Here is a 26896-nt window from a genome sequence, read left to right as displayed (position 1 = left end):
ATAACTAAATAGTTGATTTATGAATGTATTGCTCATATTTGACCATAGGGTGTGTTAATTCTTTAGTTCTGGTAAGCCCACGTTTCACGGCTGTCTGTTCGCAGGACAGAGAAGGAATGATAACTTACTCCATATGCAAGCAGGATTAGTACCAATGCCTGTCTGTCATACAAAGGTGTCTATCTCCTGAAGCAGTCGGAAACGTCATTGATAAAATCAAGACATCCAGCTTATGAATAAGGCACAATAGAAACAACCTTGGTACATTGTACATCATTATGCACTATTGTAAATACGTGTTTTTCACACTTGAAAATAAAACATATTTAGATAGAGATCAGTTTCACTTTTCTCACTTCCATCCCTTTTCACATCCTTCTTTTGTGTTGAGTAATTGACACCCTAGCTCCCTTCTGACTTGATCTGTTGACAGGGTGGTGCAAACTTCATATGCAGGCATGTTTACTGTGAAGTCAAAGTGCTTAGAAACATGTATACATGATGTAATGTTGACTGTTGGGACCATCTATTTTTTTTTTAATAATAATACTATCATCTACAAATGTACATGTACATGTATGGGAATTCCCTTGCCAAATTACATAGGTTGACATTCACTAACATAAACAGATTGTAACACCTTAGTCCTACATGTACCACCAACGTTGGGTCTATGGTTGAATTTACACTGTCAGAGGCGTCCAATCTGATTGATTTCTCAAGAGACAGCATCTGTGTGTGTGTGTAGTGGTGAGTGACAAATTATCTCACCTCCCTGTCTAGTTATACTTGCACAGTAATGTACAGTTAACAATCTCAATTAGTACTATAGTAGGCAATGATCTCACCTCCCTGTCTAGCCATATTTGTACAGTACTGTACAGTTAACAATCTCAATTAGTAGGCAATGATCTCACCTCCCTGTCTAGCCATATTTGTACAGTACTGTACAGTTAACAATCTCAATTAGTAGGCAATGATCTCACCTCCCTGTCTAGCCATATTTGTACAGTACTGTACAGTTAACAATCTCAATTAGTAGGCAATGATCTCACCTCCCTGTCTAGCCATATTTGTACAGTACTGTACAGTTAACAATCTCAATTAGTAGGCAATGATCTCACCTCCCTGTCTAGCCATATTTGTACAGTACTGTACAGTTAACAATCTCAATTAGTAGGCAATGATCTCACCTCCCTGTCTAGCCATATTTGTACAGTAATGTACAGTTAACAATCTCAATTAGTAGGCAATGATCTCACCTCCCTGTCTAGCCATATTTGTACAGTACTGTACAGTTAACAATCTCAATTAGTAGGCAATGATCTCACCTCCCTGTCTAGCCATATTTGTACAGTAATGTACAGTTAACAATCTCAATTAGTACACAATGATCTCACTTAGTAGGCAATGAAGCATATTGTAGGCATAACGATGTGTCTATTTATCAAACAAGTAATAATTTCCTTTCAGAGATAAAACACCCCATGTTAAAATTAAACAAATGAAGCTATTCATCCCATCATTAAATTATTCAAAGGGTTGCGACAACTGTCTACCACCATATCAGGATAGCGCTCTGCTTGATGTACCATAATAATCTCTATTTATTAAAATTCATTCAACCATGTGTGTGTATAGTAATGGAGTACAAAGACAATTGGAATGTTCAAAATATTTCGGTACCCTAAGTACACTTTTTTTCAGGAATTTTAAATATTGTTTCCAACAGAATTATACGGTGATAATATAGCAACAGAACACACACGAAGCAAACAAAAAAACATACACAAATATTTGTAATTTAAAAAATAGAACTCAACAAGAAAAGAATATGTGTAACAGAACACATAAACAAATTTGAAATCTAGTAGGGAAAGAAAACATATATATGAAATGTGCGATGCATTGAAAATGACATACATTGAACATGTAGATGCTATCATAACTGTCACTTTTAAGTTAGACAAACTTGAAAATATCAAACATACACACGTATGACCTACATGTATTTATAATATTACATTGTATACAAAATACAAAGAACACAATATGAAATTAAACTCTAATGGGATGTAACTATTTCCTAAATGTATATATTGTCGTTTGTTTTTGATTTCGTATTTCAGAAAATATGTCAGTTTCTTGGTCTATTTTGACTCTCTAGCAAGAGATACAATGTACATTGATAGTACCGGGGTATTAGTATTACAGCCTTTTTTACCAAAAATTTGACAGCAATGTCCTTAACTAGAAATTATTCCTGTGTTATGTTTTGTCCCCAAAGCTATAGCAATAACAGAAAGAAGGGAATAAAGTGTGGCACATACAAATGTACAGATACAAACAACAATGTACAAATGTAGCCGGTAAGTGTAACTATAACAACATGAATAACAACAATTTATCACACATTCAAGGTCCACAGGAAACAACTTGATATCCAAAACAAAAATAGTTCCCTGCACCTGCTCACAGAGTCTGAATAATTATAAATAATAAGTTCAATCAAATGGAGATTCATCTGTGTTGATAAACCATAGTATTCAATTTGAACTTTTGTTCCAAACACAACATGCCCACGTGTACATGGACTCTCTAAGACCACAAACAGATTTAGTGGTCTGAGATGGACTTGACCTGAAGAGGGTAACATGGTTTTTATTTCCTATTCACTAAAACTCTGCATACCACCACCATATTGTTTTGCTCATTTCCCATTTTGTGAATTTCTGCTTATGTACATGTGAATTCACTCCCAATGCATACAAATGTATACAATGTGTACAAGAACTGTACAATTGACTACATTTTGTATATGACAGAGACAGACTCATTTAGCAGCCTATGAATCTACTCTCAGTGATGAACCCATACAGAGTACTATGTTGTTCACTGTGAAGTACACGTAATTCATAACATTTACTCTCAGCCAGCCACATAGTTTATCTGACAAGCCTGAGTGGATTGACATTTGTTTACATCCTGGTGTACTTAAAGTTAAAAAGTACCAAACAAGGCCACTACAACTCATCATGGTGAACCAACCCAAGGTCATTAAATGGACTGTACATGTAAATGTGTGTTTGAGTACTACTAACATATGGTTTATATCTCTGCTAAAGAATGTAACTATCATAAATGTATATAACAAAACGACCCTGAAATATACTTTTCCTCCTAAAAAGTTCATGACTTTTACTACGAAGTAATTTTACAATTATCGAAAAATACAAAGTGTACTCGATAACAAGTCAACAGCTGTTCATTAACTTCTAGCATGGCAACATAATTTTTTTTTTGCATTTGTTTGAATATTACATAGAACGTAACTTAATGTTATGTTGTATTGGTTCAGCATGTAATGTGACCACCTATTGCTTGAAACCCCCCCCCCCCCCCAAAAAAAAAAAAAAAAAAAATCGTTTCAGAGTATATTTTCAGAACTAAAATAGTTTTCAATTCAAGATATATAATTTTACTCTGTACATGTACATATTAACAGAACTGAGTAGGTCTATCTAACACTGGCATATCAACATTTTTGGCATTCATGGGTCACCATGGAGTTATACCAGTGACTAGCTGACATCTACGTGTACATGTACATAGTAACTATGACTGCAATTTGTCAATGGACTGAACCGTTTCCTGTGTTTTTACTTTGTCTTCTATTGAAATAGCTAACAGCAGGATGAACACTCACCTGTGCAGATTATTAATTCCAAACAAATTAAAACTGTGTACTGCACCAAAATATCCTTGAAGACTCAAGGACTCACGTTAAAAGCTGGGATTTATCGAAGTATTTTGGTGCAGTACAAAGTTTACATTTATTTGTAGCTTATAGCAGATTATTCAGAAACTTTAATTCTCATTTTAGTGCCATCTATTAGCTTAGAATAGCTGGAATGCTTTTGGGTATATTAACATGTAATTGTAACACCACTATTATTTCCACAAAGGTTGGCTACCCTGGTAACAGATGAGGGGAATCTGATAAATTCATCCATAAAATCTCCATATCTTAAAAGTTGTACATAATTTTGGTAGGGAATTTCTGTAGGTAAATACCTGGGAAACTTGATTTTATTTACTTTACAAATCTGATACCAATGCTTCATGTACATTTGTATGTCATTGAACATTTGATCCTACAAAAAATGTAGGTCATGTCCTCCAGAAAAATTACAATAGAAATGTGGAAATTTACATATAATACATACATTGTTATGTAGATTAACTTTACATTGTTTACAAGACATTGTGGAAGTCACTGCTACATGTATGTAAAAAGGCATGTGTATGCTTTTTGTATAGTAAGTGGGTTTCTATCTGAGCTCCAAATTTTCTCTCAACCCATTCAGACAGTTTCAGTAACATATATGAATATGGAAAAGTACATGAATTTCACTTCTCTGCAACATCAGTAAGACACTGCGTTTGTATATGTATTATACCATAACTGGGGTTAACCCCCCCCCCCCCACACACACACACACACCCCACCCCATGCCAGACAAGTTATTTCATTTGCTTAACTTTCATTATGTAAATATTTTATACGTAAACTTGTTCAATTAATCGTCTGTTAATTTTGTTAGTTTTTTTTAATTCATTTTTTAATTTTCTCTCATTAAGTAATTAGAATGAGGGAAGTATTTCACCTCCTTTCACTGGACCCCGACAGACTAAAGTAGTGTAACATTTCATTACAAAAATATCGACCATTAATTTAGTACATACAGTCCGTACTTATCCAGCGATAGAACGGAGTATCGATTACAATGTACATCTTCATATTTCACAATGTAAAATTTACAAAGCTCTTCGGATGGCAGACGTGTGGTCGGGTTCGACATTTTCCTGAATGCATGTGAAAATTTATCTTGGGAAACATCCTCTGGTACCCAAAAACTTGACACAGCCATTGCACATACAGGCAGTGCCGCTATGAAATCCGGGGCAAGGCTCATCCGCCGGAGAACGAACGTCCGACAACACGGACACAATCGCAGGCATTCACTCTGTAGGCTAGACGGTAGACCGTAGCTAGGAAGGCGCGACAGCCGCAAATCAGGACAGCGAGACTCTGCCACAACTGTTATTTGTTCACGGAGTTTAAGCATTACTATATGTTAAAAGTTTACACATACCTTCCTTAGATGTTCCTTGATCACGTCACGCAAATGTTTTCACAAATTTTCGAAATTTCAGCTACAAGTTGACGATTTCCACGGGAGCTCTGCTTCACTTTTACTCCAGATCGCACCGTATGAGTCAAGTTTTGGTCACGTGATATGCTTATTTACTTCCGGTATCGTCTCTCCGCTAGTGCTGTATCGTTTGTGTATTTATCAACAGCCGGCCGACAATGTGCTTCTGTTTTCTCGAAGGAAATGTTATGCAGTGATAGAAAACATATTCGCAGAAAATATTTGTGAAGTTAGTGAAATAACATTATTGAATGAAATTCTGAATAAAGTCGGAAAAGTGTATGGAGTTTGTACACATGTGGTATTTTAACTCGTGAGTTTGAATGCGAGGAAGAAATCATGGCTGTCAATACTATCAGCGATGTGTAACAGGTAATATGTGCACAACAACAAGTGTTTACATTGGAAATGACTAGAAAAACAGAGAAAGTGAATGCATGGAGGGGTGCGGTCAAGTTTTAGGTTTTGTTTTATATCACAAACTTAGGGGGTCGTGGAATATCCCCTTTTGCGCAATAGCAATGCGCAGTGGCAATAACACATGTGCGACTTGACGAGAGCAGCTGATTGCCGAAATTCGGCATTTTCGTACTTTTAATCAGTAACAATACTCACACACCATGGTTCGGAAGAAAGTCGATAACCGTATTCGTGTTCTGATCGAGAATGGAGTTGCTACACGACAGAGGAGTATGTTCGTAGTGGTTGGTGATAAAGGTCGAGACCAGGTAACGCCACTGTTTGTGTTCATATTACATGTACTGTTTTGTACTGTGCCAGTTTCGAAACATTATCTAATGTTATACTCATAATGATTTGTTCTTAGTAGCTGCTGATCAAATTTTAGATTAATTTGTTGTCGTCTACACGTTTGGTTGGATTTAGAAACAATTATTTTTTAATAATAATATGATATACAATTACATTTTTTTGTTTTAATTCTTTTTAAACAAACATTTCTATCAGTATCACTATCAGTTTTGCCAGGATCGGTATTGTTCTATAACATGCGTTTATAACTGAAGTATCTCAGTTATAGCTCCATAATCTACACATATAGTGTACAGTTGTATGTTGTATTTTACTGTAATAGTTTGCTAAGTATAATAATTTTATAAATTTGAGTGATTTTTACATTATCATTATACATGTATACTATATTTTGAAAGTTGATGGCTTCTATGGTTGATATTACAGTATAGCTTCTGTAATTTGATAAGTTCTTCTAAGTTGCAGAATTCTGTTATTTGATGAGCACCATGCATGATGATTAGCTAATACCCTTATTACAGTATCTCTCCTGTGTTCATATACCTCACCATACATTGTCATTATATTGATTGACAGGTTGTCATCTTACATCACATGTTATCAAAATCACAAGTCAAGGCCAGACCATCAGTGTTATGGTGTTACAAGAAGGAATTGGGTTTCACCAGGTAAGAACTACATCTACATCTACAATGTACATCTACATGTACAAATGTACAGTACAGCTGAAATTATAATCATATAATATTGAGTTTCAATAATCAACCAAGCAAGTTACAGCCACAAAACTGAGATAAATAACCCCTTTCCACGGGAAAATATATATAGCGCTGGTCCATAAACCAGCTGTATAATTACTAGGGACCTGGTAGAACAGAGGATGCCATGTGAATGATATAATGATAATTCTATGTAAGTCTGCAATGGATTGTATGTTCCCCAGAAAGTCAAGGAAGTTATATATGGATTTATAGTTCTGATATACAATGTATTGTAGGTGATGTCTGTGTTGTGGTTAACAATTGTACGATGGTATCACAATATCAATATATGGAAGGTGTTTTATATTAAAGGAAGTACAGTCAATGCCATTATTTATTAAAGGGGAACACCACTGAGTGTGCTCTTATACCCTACACATAGGGTTTATGGTGTACTGCTTATTCCCATCTGTCATGAATATTCATTATGCAACCATAAATATGATATTTCTGCTGACTCCCATCATACAATTGCCTAACAGCAAAGATATCCTACAAAGACACAAGATCAACTTGATGTTTCTCTGAAATCGCAAGTAATTGTAGATGATGTAAAATCATGAAATGACTCTCCAGAACCCATAGTTTATGAAAATGTCTCTATTTTTTGAAGTGGTGTTTCCTTTTAATAAAAATGTACTGACAATATACACATTATACTATTTATTTTGCAGCCACAGAAAGAAAAGAATGCGTCAAATACAGAAGAAGATCAAGAGTGGTACATTAGATTTAAATGAAGATGATCCATTTGAATTATTTATAGCTGCTACTAATATCAGATATTGTTATTATTCAGAAACACATAAAATACTGGGTAACACGTACGGAATGTGTATTTTACAGGTGAGAAAGCCAAAGGTTTTGTTAGCAAATGTGAATGAAAAGGTTGCAAAAAAGTTAGTTGTAGCATGGACATTATTTCTGTTCCTCTCTGTCTGTCTGCCTGTCTGTCTGTCTTGTCTGTCTGGTTCTGCATCTGCCTGTCTGTCTGTCTGTCTGTCTGGTTCTATGTCTGTCTGTCTGCCTGTCTGGTTCTGTGTCTGTCTGGTTCTGCATCTGTCTATCTGGTTCTATGTCTGTCTGTCTGCCTGTCTGTCTGGTTATTATATATCTATGTGTGTTAGGATTGTACATTTGTATTTGTGGATGCACGTGTATGCTAGTCTTGTAGCAGTCGAGACCTCGGATCTACACTCAGAAAGTTAGGAAACAAAAGCCAAGGGATGACAACTTGCATGTACCTCTTAGTATGTGTTATAATTTTAATTAGTGCATGTGTGGTAAAATGTAAATAATGTTATCATTTTTGTTTCACTTTGTAGGATTTTGAAGCCATGACACCCAATCTATTGGCTAGAACAATAGAGACAGTAGAAGGTGGTGGTATCATTGTTTTCTTGTTACGTTCAGTAGCTTCATTACAACAACTTTACACTATGACAATGGATGTCCACTCTAGATTTAGGACTGAGGCACATACAGATGTTGTAGGAAGATTTAATGAAAGGTAATGTCATTGAAACTTTTTTTTTTCAAATCTTCAAAGTTATTAGAGGTTAAACATTCAGGGTTCTCTCCATGCCTTTATATAGTTCCACCTCATGATTTATAGAAATATTATTTAAATTGTTTTTGTGTATTTGTTTGTTTGTTTGTTTGTTTTTCATTGTCATGATTTGTAGAAATAGAAATATGCATATTTAAATTGTTTTTGTTCGTGTTTGTCATTGTCATGATAGACATAAAATATACATATTTATATTGTTTTTCTTTGTTTTTCATTGTCATGATAAATAGAAATAGAAATATTTCAATTGTTTTTGTTTGTTTATTTGTTGTTTTTTTCATTGTCATGATTTATAATATGTTTTATTTTGTAATTATTTATCTTCATTCTTTTATTGTATTTTATATAGCAACCTTAAAGCAGCTGTCATAGCTGGTTTTGTGTTGTGTTGAGTAAATCGAATAAATGATGAAAATTAAAAAAAATCAATGACATTATGGACATTATTGATGACTCTTGTAATATTCTAGAACAGTAAAAACACAAGATGAAATTTTGTTATATTTAATTGACTCATTATTATTAATAAGATTTTATAAAAATTTGTGATGAAAGCTACCGTCAGTCCAACTACAATGTTGATGTACCAGAGAGGAGACATGGACTTGAAAAATAATTGTAATAGGTTTGAAAGGAAAACAAGTCCGTTTGTCTACGGTGTAAAATGGCTTTATTATCCGACGTTTCGGCCATACACAGATGGCGTTCTTCAGGGAATTTAAAAATGAACAAAATAAGAGAGTGAGTATACATAGATAAAACATACTCAGATACAATGGCGTAAAAGTTCTTTGTTGTTTACCTTCTACCATCATGCAGTCATTATATTTTACGCCATTGTATCTGAGTATGTTTTGTCTATGTATACTCTATCATTTCATTCATTTTTAGATTCCCTGAAGGCCATCTGTGTATGGCCGAAACGTCAGATAATAAAGCCATTTTAAACCGTAGACAAACGGACTTGTTTTCCTTTCAAACCTATTTTATTAGTTATAATTTCTTTTTTCTTTTTCCAAAACCCAGATTTATGTTGTCCCTAGCATCTTGTAAGAATTGTATGGTTATTGATGATCAGCTGAACATCCTTCCTATCTCTTCTCATTGTCTAAATATCACACCTGTACCCCCTAAGTCAAGGGTAAGTATCCCATATAACTCTTAGTATCATACCTGTACCCCCTAAGTCAAGGGTAAGTGTCCCATCTAACTCTTAGTATCACACCAATACCCCCTACGTCAAGGGTAGGTCCCCTATCTTATTGTATCTCATCTCATGTTCTCATTGTCTTCCAAAAGATTCACGGAAGTGGAAGGTAAAGCTAAGATGCTTTGGTTGTGAAGAAGTTGTGTATATCACAGACAATGTACATCTTTTTTTATTTCATCAATAACGTATAATTGGTATTGTCTAGTAGTTCACAGACACACTTAGTAGGTCAACGACACACCTAGTAGGCCAATGACATACTTAGTAGGCCAATGACATACTTGATAGTTCAATGACACACTCAGTAGGCCAATGACATACTTAGTAGTTCAATGAGTAAGTCAATGACACACTTAGTAGGCCAATGACATACTCGGTAGTTCAATGACACACTCAGTAGGCCAATGACATACTTAATAGTTCAATGACACACTCAGTAGGCCAATGACATACTTAGTAGTTCAATGACACACTCAGTAGGCCAATGACATACTTAGTAGTTCAGTGACACACTCAGTAGGCCGATGACATACTTAGTAGTTCAATGACACACTCAGTAGGCCAATGACATACTTAGTAGTTCAATGACACACTCAGTAGGCCAATGACATACTTAGTAGTTCAATGACACACTTAGTAAGCCAATGACACACTCAGTTGGCCAATGACATACTTAGTAGTTCAATGACACACTCAGTAGGCCAATGACATACTTAGTAGTTCAATGACACACTCAGTAGGCCAATGACATACTTAGTTGTTCAATGACACACTTAATGTATCTTGTTTTATAGGAGGATTCACTCAGTGCTGAAGAATTGGAATTAAAAGAACTAAAAGAATCTCTTCAAGACACACAACCAGTAGGAGTGTTGGTTAATTGTTGTAAAACACTTGATCAGGTAAGAATTGTACAAGTGTGTTTGTATATAACCAGTGATCAGGTAAGAATTCTACAAGTGTGTTTGTATATAACCAGTGATCAGGTAAGAATTGTACAAGTGTGTTTGTATATAACCAGTGATCAGGTAAGAATTCTACAAGTGTGTTTGTATATAACCAGTGATCAGGTAAGAATTCTACAAGTGTGTTTGTATATAACCAGTGATCAGGTAAGACTTGTACAGGTGTGTTTGTATATAACCAGTGATCAGGTAAGAATTCTACAGGTATATGTCTATAAATCTACAGCTCAAAATACTGAATAAAACTTACATCTCCAGTGGACAATTCAAAAATAAGAAGTACTTATAAATGTAGCCGAATCATAAAGTACTTGTCCACATAAAAGATTTTTTTGTAAAAAAAAAAAATTAAGCTATAACCTGAGGCAAACAAAACATGCTATTTTTTCAACATTTACTAAAATTTTATGATTTTTATGTAATTGAAAGAAAACTTTTTCGAAGGAGAATAATGATGTCGAGGGTCGGTTCAAGATTTTTACTACCAGACTACTCCCATACAGACAAACTGAATATAGACTATCCAGGCTCCCCCCCACCCACCCACCCACCCCACCCCCACCCCCCTCACTTTTCTGATTTGGAGTATTTTATAGTAGATACACATATACATTATATCCATTTTCAGGCTAAAGCACTTCTTAAGTTTGTTGAAGCCATCTCTGAGAAGACATTACGCAGTACTGTTGCCATGACTGCAGCAAGAGGAAGAGGTAAATCAGCAGCCTTGGGTCTTGCCATGGCAACAGCTGTAGCTTTCAGGTGAGTATTGTAAAAATAAACAGACAAGTCTACTAAAATGTAGCTTGATGGGGCAGGGATACTGGGATGGGACGGGTGTTGAAAAGTAGAGTTGGTGTAAAATGTCAATTATTTTTACCAATTGTTTGTTCTACAAGTAATGGTGATAACAATGTTTTTGGGGCTAGGATAGGGTTGGGTTTACTTAAAGGGGTATGCTTCAATCCCAGGTTCTCACATTAGTGTTACATTTATATCTTATCAGTGGAGCCATAACTGTAGATAGGATTATTCTCTTGTTTACAAGGCAACTGTATTTCACTCAAACATTTGTAATCCTAATCAGAACTAGGTCTTTAACTCTGTTTTTACTTTGTGTTTCTAAAGTACAATTCTAGTGTCTAAATGTAAAAATATGAAAAATGAAATTAACGACACAATCTTATAGGGAGGATGAGATTCAGAAATTGTCAGAAATGGCATCAACAACTTGTACAGTATACATGTAATATTCAATCAATAACTCATTTGTGTTGTGTTTGATTTCAGTTATTCTAACATCTTTGTGACGTCACCCAGTCCTGAGAATTTACGTACTTTATTTGACTTTGTATTCAAAGGATTTGATGCCCTTGAATATCAGGTAAGTAGAGTTAGCCTCTGTCAAGCTGTGGTCTATCTTGATTTTGTCACAGCAAGGTTAAAAGAACACAAACACTGATTTAAAAGTTACTGGTTGAAAACTAGGAAAGGAATGTCTTCTTCTGGTACTGAATGTACATGTATATCATTTGTATGGAAATGAGGGTGTATGCAGGGGAAGGGGGTGCTGTGACGCTATAGGTCCATTCAAGGGGTTATGATTATAAAGTGCTTTCAGCACAGTGTGTATGGTTAGTTTACCACCAGTCTCCACCATAATGATTTTTAGCACAACTGAACTTGTTCAGTAGTGCTATAGGGATCGCCCGGCGTCTGTCTGTCTGTGTGTGTGTGTGTGTGTGTGTGTGGATGTGTGTGTGTGTGTAAACAACTTAAAGTCAAAAACCGCTGAACCAATTGCCACGATATTTGGTGGGTCCATTACTTTGGGTGTCTAGTTGGGAAATTGTTCAAATCAAAATGATCGCATCACAGGTGTGTGATTTGGGTCAAAAAATGTGATTTTTGGTCAAAAAACTTAAACTCAGAAACTACTGGGCAGATTGGTGCGAAATTTGGTGGGAACATTCTTAAGGTGGTGTAAAGTAAGATTTGTTCATGACGGGATGATTCCATCAGTGATATGCAAATTAGGGCTAAAAATGTGTCTTTTTGGTTAAAAATCTATAATTCTAAAACTACTGAGCAGATTGGGCTGAAATTTAATGGGAATGTATCTAGGGATGTATGGACGAAGAAATATTAAGCTTACCTTGATTCCATGAGTGATATGCAAATTAGGTGTAAAAATGTTCATTTTTGGTCAAAAACTTATATCTCAAAAAGTACTTGGTCAATTAGTCTGAAACTTGGCGAGATGTTTCTGAAACTGTTATTCTGCAGATTTTCTTAAAAACATTTTGACAAAATTGGCCCTAGCGACCATGACCACGCCCTTAGCAACAACCAAATGGCAGTATATTTTGGTCAAATAACAACATCATCTGGTAAGCAAGTGAGTAAACATTCAAAAAATGTATGCAAATACCCTAGCAACCATGACCACGCCCATAGCAACAGCCAAACGGTGGTGTATTTCACAAAGATAACAACAGGGTTTAATAGATAATTGAATAAACATCCAAAAAATGTATGTAAATTTGCATAGCAACAAGACCACGCCCATAACAACAGCCAAATAATCACGTATATTGCAAAGATAACAACAGGAATAGAAAGACAGATGAATTAACATTTAAAAAATGTATGCAAATACCCTAGTAACCATGACCACGCCCATAGCAACAGCCAAACGGTGGTGTATTTCACAAAGATAACAACAGGGTTTAATAGACAATTGAATAAACATTCAAAAAATGTATGTAAATTTTCCTAGCAATAAGACCACGCCCATAGCAACAGCCAAATGATCACGTATATTGCAAAGACAATATCAGGAATTCATACACAAGTGAACAAAAACATACACAAATGTATGCAAATATATCTAACAACATGACCACGCCCATAGCAACAGCCAAATGATAGCATTTATCGTAAAGATAGCAACATGGTTGGATAGGCAACTGGATAGTTATTCAGCAAATAAACACCTATTGTTAGCATAGACTAGCATATGGATAAACATTTTTAAAAACTACAGTTGTGCTACAACGCCATTGGCGGTATTTTTAAGTGATATATTTTTTCCTATTTCTGTAGGAACATTTGGACTATGAGTTGGTACAGTCAACAAACCCAGAGTTCAACAAAGCTGTGGTCAGAGTCAATATATTCCGTGAACACAGACAGACCATACAGGTAGGTTACCATTATGTGTAATCATCAAGTCTATGTTTTTGCTAATTCGTTATAAAGACTTGAATGTTACTGACTAGTCAAGAACGACCACTGTTACCTATGGTCATGTCTTTCTACCCAAACGCCTTTCTCCACTTGCAGCTTACCACCACCACCACCAACAACAACAACAACAACAACAATAACAACAACAACAACAACAACAATAAAAAACTGTCCAGAACAACAACAACAACAATAAACTGTCCAGAAAAAACAAAATTATAAATTGTATGGATTACATTAAGAATTGAAGAAGTTATACTGAATTGGCTGTAGAATAAGTTATGCATTGATGCCTTTACATGATTGCCAATAGCGCCACCTATCAGGATTACAGCAAACAAGACTGACCACCATTGCAGTCAAAGCTTTCAAACACAGTGAATAGTTTCTTGTGTATGCACTGATGACTTATCTCAGGTTCTATATCCAGTCAGTATCTGAAACCGTATCCCAGAAATACATTGTCATCATATCTAATGTGTCTTTTTTTTTACAGTATATACATCCTAGTGATGCACATAAACTAGGTCAAGCTGAACTTGTTGTGATAGACGAAGCAGCAGCCATACCACTTCCACTGGTCAAAGATTTACTTGGTCCATATTTAGTGTTTATGTCTTCAACCGTCAATGGGTACGTTTAGCAAGCGAACTATACTAATGGTACACTAAAAACACTCTTTGAACACTAAACTTTTGATGACAAAATCACTTGATAAATCAATTATACGCAAACCAACTAATGTCAATTTTCTAGTGTCGTGTCATGTAGGAGCCAAAACTGAACTCTTGATGAGGGGAATAATAATAATGAACAGCGCACCCTCTATGAGTGGCATGTAAGGATGTATTCACTTTTGTTTTTATGTTCATGTGCAATGTTCTGCTGTTTGGCAGGCAGTGACAGGTATATACCATGATAATTTCCTGTAAAATTTATATGGGGAAAAAGACATAAACATAAGGTAAAAAAATAATACAAAGATATTTGACATATACTTCTTTGTCAGGTATGAAGGTACAGGAAGATCGCTGTCTCTGAAATTAATTCAGCAACTTAGACAACAGAATTTAACCTATGGAGGAGGGAATACAACAGAGGCTAAAGCTGCTGCTGCCATGGCAACCAAATCAGAAGCAGGGTCATCTGCATCAGGTAAATACAGCTGTGGTATTATTTAAGCTTTATGCTGTGTTTGTCTGTTTTCACTGTAATGTTGGAAACTTGTAAGGAGTCAGTCCATTATGTTACTGGTGTGTTTCATCATTTATTGCAGGGAGAGTACTTCACGAGTTCACCTTGGAGGAGTCAATTCATTATGCTAGTGGTGATGAAATGTGCTTGCAGGAATATGAATGTATGTTTTATCTATTGCAGGGAGAATACGCCGTGATTTTGTTTTGAAGGAGTAATTTATCATGTTACTGGTGATGAAATGTACTAGTACATGTACTAGTCAAAATCTGATGTGTATTTCATTATTCATTGCAGGGAGAGTACTTCATGAGTTCACCTTGGAAGAGTCAATTCGGTATGCTACTGGTGATGAAGTAGAGAAATGGTTGAATCAACTTTTATGTCTGGATGTATCTAATATTCAAAGAATTAGTTCAGGATGTCCACTACCACAGGACTGTGATCTATATCCTTTGTAACGTTTGTTGAGAAGTAGAAACGTCTGGTTCTATAGAGTAGTTATAGTCCCAATAATAATTAAAGGTGGGGTGGGGATGGTTACAGGATCAATTCACTCTTTCAGTTTGTGTGTCTGTCTGTCTCTCTGTGTGTCTCTCTGTCTGTCTGTCAGTCTGTCTCCCTATCTCTCTGTCTTTGTGTCTCTCTGTCTGTCTGTCTGTCCCAATAATAATTAGAGGCGGAATGGGGATGGTTACAGGATCATTTCTCTTTCAGTTTCTGTCTGTCTGTCTGTCTGTCAGTCAGTGTGTTTGTGTGTCTGTCTATCTATCTGTCTGTCTATGTCTGTCTGTCTGTCCTTCTGTTCACAAGTATATCAGTCTATCATTTCCCATATCATTCCATATTTTCAGACTTGGCATTGTTACACTTATAATACATAAATATTGAACAAATGCCTCATAGTGGATCAGACGAGTATATCATCTTTATGTTGTCAAACCATCTAAACTAAGTGACATTGGTTATTCTCATAAAAACAAATCCAGTACTCACCTAGAAATTGGCTTATATAACTTGGCATTTGTACCATTTTCAGTATTTTTATGTGATATATGTTAGTTGTGTAACAGTTTCTAACTTGATATTCACCTTAACTGTGTCTTACATATTATGTAAATAGGGACACTTTGTTTAGTTATCACAAAGCATCTGAAGTCTTTCTACAAAGATTGATGTCACTCTATGTAGCCTCACATTACAAGGTAAGTATGCAGGGTGCTTCCCAGTCTCAAAGAAGTGCTGGTCAGTCAGTGACTCCTAAGTGCCTATTCCCTTCAGTGTAAAACAGATCATGAATATTCAGTGTGCAACTTGAATACATGAATTATTTCTCCTTACTCCCATGATGCAATAGCCCATAGCAAAGATAACCTGTAAAGGCACAAGATCAACTTGATGCTTCTCTGAAATCGCAAGTAATTGTAGGAGATGTAAAATCATGAAATGACTCTCCAGAATCCATGTTTCATGAAAATTACTCTATTTCCTGGACCAGTGTTCCCCTTTGATTGGTTCATACAATGCATCGCTTTATTTTCAGAATACACCAAATGATCTTCAATTATTATCAGATGCACCAGCACATCATTTATTTTGTCTCCTGCCACCAGTTGACCCTACCCAGAATTCCCTGCCTGAAGTACTCTGTGTTATTCAGGTAAGTGGTAAATCTATTCAGATCATCTAATAGATCTTTGAAGTACTCTGGAGAGTACATTGATCCTGAAAATTGATGAAATATTTTGTCATTTGAATATTTATGTATATATGACTGAGAATAGCTGATGTATATATTCAAAAAAACACCATTGCAACATACTGCAAACAATAACATACCATAACAGGTAATGAAATGAAGTAAGTCATTTTACAGAGATGTCACGTCATATGTTCTGTGTACATTCATGGACTTCATACATAAACATACACTACCAACAAGCTATTTACTTTGGTTGACCACATTGCTACCATGTTTTAGTACCAGACTTAGAAGTTGGTGGTCGCTCTTCAGTGGCAGTGCTAGGCTCAAGTCACTCAGTGAATGCTGTCATTCAATTTGGTTCCTTTCTCTACAAGAGCGCCCTCAACATGTCAAAAGAACATGAATTTCTCTTCTCAATACATTGTAATTCAAGACATTGTATCCTTCTAGGTTTGTCTTGAAGGAGAGATTTCTAAGCAGTCGGTTATCAGTAGCTTATCAAGGGGAAAGAGGGCATCTGGTGACCTCATACCATGGACAGTGTCACAACAGGTAAGCCTGAATAGGAGGTCAAAGGTCAACAAAGACCACTTAGGGCCAAACCTGAACCAGTGTTTCCAATTTAGCAATGTCCTGGGATTTGTGACTTTAATGCAGCCCAAGTTCAGAGTTGAATTCAAGAATTGGATGCAAGGTCAAAGTTGAGTGTTAGGTCAAAGTTGAATATGTGGTCATAGTTGAATGTAATGTCAAAATTGGATGTGAGGTGAAAAGTAAGTGTGTGTTTGTTTTCAGCATGCATAGATATGCAGGTACTCATATGGAAGACACACTTCTTGCTGTCAGAAAATCACAATGAATCACAACAAAGTATTACTAAAAAATTGTATTAAATGGAGATTTTTCTCTTTTTCAGTTTCAAGATAATGAATTTCCCAGCCTTTCTGGTGGGAGGGTAGTGAGAATAGCAACACATCCAGACTACCAGGGGGTAAGTAAAGTTGTTTCAAATGCCATCAACATCAAACAGATAAGATTTCATAAAATGCAGCAGTACGATTTTCAATAAATAGTGAAATAGTGCTGATGACAATAATTGGTTTGTTGTACTTGACAAATAAAATCATCAATATTGGACTCAGTCGGTGAATACTAGTAATTGAAATATGCAAATACCAACTTGGGTATAATAGTCATGTCAGGTCACACAAGTGACATATATACATCAAGACAGCATGCATACACATGAACAAACACACACTTGTATACAGAAAGACTGAATAACATATACAAACACTCTCCCAACACCACCACCACCATTACTACCAAAGTACCAACCTCTGATTCCATGTATATATCTCCACTAATTACACGCTTCACCACCACCATCACCCTACTCCTAAACTTATTGTATGTATGTATTTCCACTAGATGCACACACACACACACGCACACGCACACACACACACACACACACACACACACACACACACACACACACCATCACCCTACCCCAATCTTACTACGGTATATGTTTGTCTCTCTCTCCACTAGATGGGGTATGGCAGCCGAGCATTAACACTATTACAACATTACTATGAAGGCAAGATACCCAATCTATCAGAAGGCACAGCAAAGACACAGGATATCCATACAGTGGACTCAGAGGTATGTAAAGTTATACAGTAGATTGTTGATTGCTGTGTAGTTAGCAAAGACACAGGATATCCATACAGTGGACTCAGAGGTATGTATAGTTATACCATAGATTGTTGGTTGCTGTGTAGTTAGCAAAGACACAGGATATCCATACAGTGGACTCAGAGGTATGTAAAGTTATACCATAGATTGTAGGTTGCTGTGTAGTTAGCAAAGGCACAGGATATCCATACAGTGGACTCAGAGGTATGTATAGTTATACCATAGATTGTTGGTTGCTGTGTAGTTAGCAAAGACACAGGATATCCATACAGTGGACTCAGAGGTTTGTAAAGTTATACCATAGATTGTTGGTTGCTGTGTAGTTAGCAAAGACACAGGATATCCATATAGTGGCCTCAGAGGTTTGTATAATTATACGATACATTGTTGGTTGCTGTGTAGTTAGTTTATTAGCCTTGTACTCCTGTTATAGGGGAATGAACTGACTCTCATAACTGGCTGGGTTTGATAACACCGGTCAACTGAACAGGTGAAACATTACGCATAAGTAATTATAACCCTTGGTCATGATATGCGAACAGTAAGAACTATTACTATTCATGGGTTTTATTGAATAATTATGAGTAAATAGGACATGGTACATTTTTAGATAGTGTGGTTCGTTTGCTTCTTGCCTCTTACCTCTGTGTGAGGGTGGTGGGTAAACACTCTGGTTAAAACTTAAGTAAAAAAAGATGTGTTCCAGTTTGACCCTTTTGAACACTGAATGTTTAATCTGAGCATTCCAATTCCTCATGCAATAATGCTGAACACAGGAAGCACTGTGGGGTTTGAATGGCTGTTTTCTGAGAAGTGTGCATTTAAGTTTATCCCAGCTGTAGCTTTTCCAAATGAATGTTGTTTTTGTGCTGCATCAATGTTGAAATATGTTATGCTTACTTTTACCCCCCAGGCTGTATCTTTGTTAGAGGAAGTGATAGCACCCAAGAAGAATCTACCCCCATTGTTGTCTAAATTGAGTGAAAGACCAGCAGAACATCTTCACTACCTGGGTGTGTCATATGGCCTAACAGCTGATCTTCTCAGGTTAGAACAATGTCTCTGTTTTCTACAGAAATTCCTCTGTATATTGTGAAATTAATAGCTATATGGTACAACAACATCTGCTATCACACTACTCTCCTCAGTCAGTAATCATTTGTTGAAAACTATGTTATACTGTAATTCTGACATTTTAAGACAGAGGCACAAATATAAAAGTTATTTCAGTATACGTTGTATTCAGGAAAAATCATGGCAGTTATTATGTCTGGACAAGCTACAATAGTGTACCTAATCATGGAGTTGTAAACTGGTAGAGTATGATTATGTAATAGCTACAATTAAACCTCTTTTACTTGTTGTTGTTGTTGCTGTTTTCTGTAGATTTTGGAAGAAGTCTGGTTTTGTACCTGTATACTTGAGACAAACACAGGTGAGTAGTGGAATATCTACATTTAGTGTTCATTTCAAGGATTCCCTGTGAAGTGCACAAACTCATATATCCCTAAATCTGTACATTGTTTGCTTGTCAAAAGTTTATTTTTATTACAATAATATCTGTGCTTCCTCCAATTATCAAGCAGTTTTCCTTCAAATCAATACATCCATTGACATCATGACAATATAATTGTTAACATCAACAGGGATTTCAAAGACACAAATATGAATCTTTCTTTGTACCTGACAACTGCACAAGTTTAAAGTTGGTCAAAACCACATTTGAATGAGACAATATTGACTGTTTTGTAGAACATTTGGGATTATTTCTCTATTATAAATTTCCTACTTAGTGTTCAGTAGGGCATCATGTGTTCTACAGTGCCATTGGCACCAGTCTGAATGTCATCTATCCTTTCCCTCTGGAACCCTCTAACTAGGTCTTATGATTCTCCTAACAGGAGTGTACTACAGTAGAGTATCATGTTATCAACAGTGTGATTGACTCCAGTGTGAATTCAATCGATGTTTTTTTTTCCTTTTAGAACCCTCTAACTGGTGAGCATTCTTGCATTATGTTGAAACTCTTAACTGATGAAGAAGAGAGATTGAAAGAAAGAGATGAGTCAAATTGGTTAATGGCATTTTGGAAAGGTAAGTATAAAATGGTAGACAAACTTATGACCTTAAAGTCTGTGGGACTGACTTTCGTGTTGTTGAATGATTATACCAGGAATTGGCTAGAATGGGCATATCACTAGTCTTGTAATAAGACTTCAGATCTTTGCTTTTGGGTTGCCAAATAAAGCTGAAAGATGAATGACAGTACCTCTATCTGGGTGCAGTGCTAGCGCCCTCAGTGGTGACATTCTGTCATTTTTAAAGTACCCTAAGCAGAATAGCCCAAGGGGTCTGGCAGCTAGACTAGCATGTGATCAACATAGATCCTTTAATTAGGCTGTAATCATTCTTGCATGAACATTGTATCATATACAGAATAATAAAGACAACTTGAGCAAGACTGAAAAAAAACACTTCTTGGACCTATTTTTGTTGTGTACCCTAGCCCATTTTGTAGCCCAAACAAAATGGTTTCCTGATTTTTTTTTGGAATAGCAAATATACTTAAACCATAGTAATGGTACATCTACAGTGTGTCATGTTGTGTCTTTATTGTTAATTTACAGATTTCAGAAGACGTTTTCTGTCACTGTTGTCATATCAGTTCTGTAATTTCACACCATCTTTGGCTTTGAGTATATTACACAATAAACATCACCGTACAGCTCATGAAGGTAAACAATGTTAATTTCATCTCTAATTTTTAGAGTAAATGTATGTTTTACCCCCATGGTCTGGACAAGTAACATGACAGCTTCAAAGTTTGGAGTAGCGGTTGGATGGTGGTTATTAATGGCCAAGCAGTTAGCTCATGTGCCTCTTACCAGTGCAGCCTGTATCATTTAGTCCCGCCCATGCAGTATACACAGGGTTTGATTAAAATGTAACTAGTTTGTATGTAAGAAATATGATGCTCAGGTACTCTTGTGAGTACTCTTATCATTTCATAATTTCTTGGAATCTTATTTGAACTTTTTCATTTTTTCCAGGAATTACAAAAAGTGAATTAGAATGTGAGTTATCAAAATATGATCTGCAGAGACTTGATTTGTATTCAAGAAACATGGTAGACCATCATCTGATAACTGATCTACTGCCCTCTATCGCCAAGTTGTACTTTCTGAATAAATTAGATGTCCAACTGTCTGCTGTACAATCAGTAAGTATATGCTGTAAACAGATTTATTTTGATGCATGAAAAATTGGTGGAATAGCAATTTAGGACGTGTCAGGGACTTCATTTTGGTAGATATTGTAAGGGGAGAGTAGATGCCACTTGTAAATAACTCATCCAGTCATCCTACTGTATTCTGTGTAATTGTCAACACCTTTCACAACTGCTGTAGTATAGAAATATTACTGTTCGTAAAGTATCTTAGTGGGTCTAACTTGAACAGAAAAAGGTTTTGTGTGCATTGAGATAAATTAAATACAGTGCTGAAAAAAACGACGACAACAGTACTGGCCTCTGTGGTCAAGTTCTTATTTCATCTTAAACTCTTTCCTCTGAATACAACTACTTTCTGAACAAAATAAATATTTTAGCATCTGCTGTAAATTTAGAAAAAAAAATTGACTAAAATTCATAACGTAAATATGACGAGTATCAAAATCTATTCATTTCTCTCTCTGTCATCTCTTTCATGACGAAACAATTTCCCTCTTTAACACATTTTTTATTTTCTGTCACATTGTAGGCAGTGTTACTTGGACTAGGACGTCAGCATAAGACAGTGGAAACTATGGAAAAAGAAATGGACCTCCCAGTCAGTCAAATTCTGGGATTGTATAACAGGACAATCCGTAAGATTTCACAATCTCTAAACTCAGTGCTAGAGGCTGCTGTGGAAAAGGAAATGGTTGCTGAGAAACCAGTTGCCATGGAGCCAACCAAGAAGAGCATGAAAGAAGAACTAGTAAGTGAGAGAGAAATACTGTATCGCTTCGTTCTGATAACGATTGTAGCATTCTAGAATGATGAATTTTAGTGCCAACCAGTAAGTTTGCACTTTGTAGAATACGTTGTTACATTGTGCAGAATTTGGCAGTTGTCTTCCATCATACTGGTGTTTCTTATAAACATTGGCATTGTTGCATTTTGTTTATATTTTAGATTAAATGGTTTCCATAATTAAAAACATAACATAAACAGTAAAATATGTAAACGATTCATATTTTATCGATAAGTCTACCAGGAATTTCTGATAACTGATAGGTTGGATGAAAACGCCAACAATTTATACACATATTACATTGCAGTACTCATAAAGCAGGGCCCATCTCTTTCTGTAAAATGAATAACGTAAAAATATTGTCCAACTTTACTCCATAACAGGAAGAAGCTGCTGCTGAAATCCAAGCAAAGCAAAAGAAGGAATTGGAACAGTTGAAGAAAATTGACCTAACCCAGTGAGTAAGAATTTGTGATTGTAAGGTTGTTAAACTTTGTACAGAGTTAACCGTAATTCTTAAGATTTGCAAAAGGTGAGGGCAAGTAGATAGATTTGTATTGTTGACATTCTAATGCAATTTTTGATTTATACTAATTTCTAGATATTCCATCCGAGGTGAAGACGATGACTGGCAGTCTGCATTGGCACCAGGTTCAGCTCAGAGTATTGTCAGTATCAAAAGGTATGATAACTGTGGTAATTTTGATTTGTTTTGGATTTGGTGTTCAATAAGATGAGCAAATGAAAAAAATACATACATACATACATACATACATACATACATACACATACATACATACATACATACATACAGACAGACAGACAGACAGACAGACAGACAGACAGTCAGTCAGTCAGTCAGTCAGTCAGTCAGACATACATACATACATACATACATACATACATACATACATACATACACACACACATGCATTCATTCATTCATACATACATACATACATACACACACACACACACACATACATACATACATACATACATACATACATACATACATACATGTGTATGTGTTAATTGAATGGCATAGCGGGATTTGCAACTCACAAGAATACTTCAGCTCTGAATGTTTGAAAACTTCTGAATCCATTTCATTCTTTTGAGTTGCAGATCACGCTCTGCCACTTGGTGAATCATCACACCTTTGTAAGTCATTATAAATATTATAAATAAGTACAAGTCACTTTGTGTAACAAAGTATTTTAAAGTTAAAAATGCATAACAATGGGAATTCTTGATTTTCACTTGTTATTTCACAATATCTTGGTAATTATGTTGTGGTGGTTTCGGGACCCAAAATAGAGGATGGGAAATATGGTAAATTTTTAATATCCTTGCATACTTAATCTTTATTTTCTCGGGAACCCCAGAAGAAGGCATGGGGTACTCGGGTAGATTTTCCCAATTGTAGTAGTCCTTTTTACGGCCTTTAACAAAAACACTAAAAAATATTGCAACTGTAACAACTAGGAAAACAGACTCAAGGATACTGTAGGTCTTACAATACTTTATTATTCAAGAATGACAACACTGGACTAAGATTACATTTGCATATTAGCATGGATGTCTATAAGTGGCTACGCTGTATTATATAGGTACTTCAACAGGTGGTTACTGACATCTGATTATCTTCTTTATAAAAAAGACTGAACATAAAGTTTTCGAGACATGTAAGTTCTTGAATATTGACAATATGATCTAATTTATGCTACATATAAAGGTATACTAAACTTTTTGTGTTGAATTAATTGTCTACTTGATCGTTGTGCAATTCAGGTAAATTGTTGCGAGTTTCATAGGAAAATTCTTGTTGACTGAATTCTGTTAATTTTAATTATACATTTACCAGTAATTGACATCGCAATTCAATATCTCAATCATTAAAATGTCATATGGTAGGTAATAAACTGAAAACATCTAACTATTAATAACCACATTTTGATTCCTTTAACTATCAAAGCATGGGGTGGACTACCCAGCTTGTGGATAATTTGAGGATTAGTCTGCCTCTTTGTAAAAACCGCTAACTATTAACCATTCTTGGAGTCCTTAAGTGTTGAAGCATGGGATGGACTACCCAGCATCAGGATGAGTTGAGGATTATTCTGCCTCTTTGTAACTCATCTAATTAGTTATATCTAGTCATCCTCATCCCATGACTTGTGTTCAAATCCAAAATTGAATTCGCAATCAGATACCTCGTCAACTTACACAGCCTGTGATTGTTTGGTGTGATGTAGTGTCTTTCTTCAGTGTAAGGTTCACTGCTTTTTGAGGAGATTGCTGGATAGAATGTGTAGGCAGATTTAGTGATAACATAGAGGGCATACTGGCATATTGTAAATCATATCATGGTTGTGTTTCTCTTGTTTGTTGCAAGTCCCTGTGGTTTTGTCTGTATTGTCTACTGTCACTTCTCAGTGTATGAACATGGTCTTGTCACATGTTTACTTTACATATAGTTGCAGGTTTCTTTAATTTTTCAGCACTTTTGATTTGAAGAGTATATCATGTGCACTATCAAATCTGTCCTATAATTTTCACTGGTGATATTTACATTATTCTTAATCTTCCAGCTCTGGAGATGCAGCAAAGAAACGCCATGTGGATGAAAGTGAGAAAAAGAAACAGAAACACAAGAAATTCAAGAAAGGAAAACATTCAAAGTCCCAGTCATAGAACCAACTTCAACTTTCTCGGTGACAGAATGTGACAGATTGAAGGATATACTGTACATTAAAGTTGTTGTCATGAGAATTGATACGTATACACCTGATTTGTACTTTAAACATTCATGAAAATAAACTTTTGATCATTATTGTATTTCTTTTTTAGTACTCGTTTCCATGAAAACAACTTTGCATGCAGTGAAACTGTCCACATCTCAGTATTGCAAGGAGAGTCATTTATACCTTTTCTTCAAGTTACATAGACAACTCCTTAGCCATATAGACTAAAAGAATCATCTCTGTTCAAGGTTTGATCTTTAATTTACAATATAGTCTGTCTTAAATTAGGATGTGAGGATGTGCACAGAGTAGGAATTGGGAGGCGTCATATACATTAATGATACTCAGGAAACTTCAAAGCCAGAGATGTCATCTATTGAAAGTGTGCAGGTATCTGATGGCATGGGAGTGTAATGTTCCCATGCTCTGCGGACTTTGTATGCAGTTCATTGTATTGATGTAGTCTTCATGTTCTCGCTTCACTGTGTGTATATCTTCAGACAGTGTCCTGCGTGGTCGGCCACAATGACTTTAGCAGGTGTGTCATCTGTTACTGCTAGACCCATGGGCCACATCAGTCCTGCATCATCACTATCAATACGACATATGAATTCACCTTTACTGTTAAACTTCTGAACTGTCTTGTTACCCCTCTCTGTGATGTACACATTGCCAGCATTGTCAACAGCTGCTCCCTCTGGCCATTTCAGTTGACCACTGTCCTCTCCCTTCTGACCAAACTGTGATATGAATCGGCAGTCTGCATTGAATACTTGTACACGGTTGTTGTTCATGTCTGGTACATAAATCAAACCTTGTCTGCTTACAGCTGGATATTTGGGTGCATAGAATTCACCCTGTCCACTTCCAAATTTACCAAAGGTTGAGATGTATTTACCATCCTGAGTGTACTTCCTGACACAGTGTCTTGTCTTGTCAGTTTTATCACCTGTTAGGCCCTCCCATTCTGTGACATAGACAGCGCCATCTACAGGGCTGATGGTGATCCCTCGGGGATACTTCAGTTCATTCTGTCCAAAGCATCTGAGTAGTTTACCATTCTCATCACTAACAACAATTTGATAATTATCATAGTCTGTCATGAAGTAGATATCATCATCCGATATTGCAACATCCATTGGTTTGAAGGCTTTCTTGAATTGAGTGAACGTAAAACTACTGACATGATTGCCATCTCTATCTATCACTTGTACTCTTTTATTTCCCATCTCGGTTGCCACAAAATGTCCTCTTCTGTTCATAGTGACACTGCATGGACGATCAAGTTCTCCTTCCCCACTACCGAACTTCCCTATAGTCTTCACCAGTCTCTTATTGATACGAATACTGAAAGGAGATCCTGGTATCGGTTGATCTCCAATTGCCATGGTAACTTGATGTCTCCCTTCCATTTCTCCCTTGACAGTGAGTGCTAGTGTACCATCTCTGTTGTCAGTTACTCTGACATCCTGTCTTGTTCCATCAGGTTTAGTCATCTCAGCTGATACAGGTGGTATTGGTATGACTTGTCTTCCCTGTCTGTCTTTGGTTCTGATCACAATGTCACCTGATTCATATTCTTGTAGCTTAGTTGGAACTTGTTCAACAACACACTGACCTGCACAGATCTCAAGGGTTTTGGGTTTTACTGCACTAGTGATATCCTCTGTTGATGTGACAACAGGTTGCCCAATAGGCCTGTATCGTTTGCCGGTACCATCTCTGCTGAAAGTAGTATCACCAGCTTTTCTACACAGCAATCCCAGCATTCCCTGCCCAGATATATCTGTAGAT

At 36.1% G+C, this 26896-nt stretch overlaps 2 protein-coding genes across 5 annotated transcripts in view; one reads left to right on the top strand and one right to left on the bottom strand.

The window, feature by feature from the left end:
- The window catches only part of LOC144447949 (liprin-beta-1-like), a 68256-nt gene extending 62990 nt beyond the window's left edge, over window positions 1–5266 (bottom strand). For all 3 annotated transcript variants that reach the window (XM_078138069.1, XM_078138070.1, XM_078138071.1), the window contains exon 1: window positions 5157–5266. The gene's annotated coding sequence lies outside the window, so the exon portion shown is untranslated. The remainder of the gene's footprint in view (window positions 1–5156) is intronic.
- Window positions 5267–5735: 469 nt separating this feature from the next.
- On the top strand, window positions 5736–25143 carry LOC144447946 (RNA cytidine acetyltransferase-like). Of its 2 annotated transcripts, none has more exons than XM_078138060.1 (26): window positions 5736–5944; window positions 6564–6655; window positions 7423–7594; window positions 8074–8258; window positions 9345–9459; window positions 10323–10430; window positions 11122–11255; window positions 11784–11877; window positions 13599–13697; window positions 14239–14375; window positions 14752–14897; window positions 15234–15384; window positions 16045–16141; window positions 16480–16596; window positions 17092–17193; window positions 17558–17632; window positions 18196–18309; window positions 19256–19389; window positions 19729–19777; window positions 20328–20436; window positions 20970–21077; window positions 21393–21562; window positions 22101–22319; window positions 22739–22812; window positions 22957–23037; window positions 24950–25143. In XM_078138060.1, exons 1-26 carry the CDS (start codon window positions 5837–5839, stop codon window positions 25050–25052), a joined length of 3093 nt encoding a protein of 1030 aa, XP_077994186.1. In that variant the 5' UTR covers window positions 5736–5836; the 3' UTR covers window positions 25053–25143. The 2 variants fall into 2 exon arrangements, with proteins under 2 accessions (XP_077994186.1, XP_077994185.1); XM_078138059.1 differs by having other exon boundaries at window positions 15234–15388; window positions 16049–16141.
- The last annotated feature ends 1753 nt before the right edge of the window (window positions 25144–26896 follow it).

The sequence above is a fragment of the Glandiceps talaboti genome, chromosome 17 (genome assembly GCF_964340395.1).
Source record: "Glandiceps talaboti chromosome 17, keGlaTala1.1, whole genome shotgun sequence".
In the NCBI taxonomy this organism is placed as follows: domain Eukaryota; kingdom Metazoa; phylum Hemichordata; class Enteropneusta; family Spengelidae; genus Glandiceps; species Glandiceps talaboti.
The sequence above is the reverse complement of the archived record's forward strand: the minus strand, read 5'-3'. Positions and strand labels throughout refer to the sequence as shown.

What these genes read in the sequence shown, in the direction of transcription:
- LOC144447946 (XM_078138060.1), top strand. Translation starts at nt 5,837, where the DNA reads ATGGTTCGGAAGAAAGTCGATAACCGTATTCGTGTTCTGATCGAGAAT. An exon ending in AACTGTCTGCTGTACAATCA is followed by an intron (nt 21,563 to 22,100) that starts GTAAGTATATGC and finishes GTCACATTGTAG; the next exon opens with GCAGTGTTACTTGGACTAGG. An exon ending in AGTATTGTCAGTATCAAAAG is followed by an intron (nt 23,038 to 24,949) that starts GTATGATAACTG and finishes TTAATCTTCCAG; the next exon opens with CTCTGGAGATGCAGCAAAGA.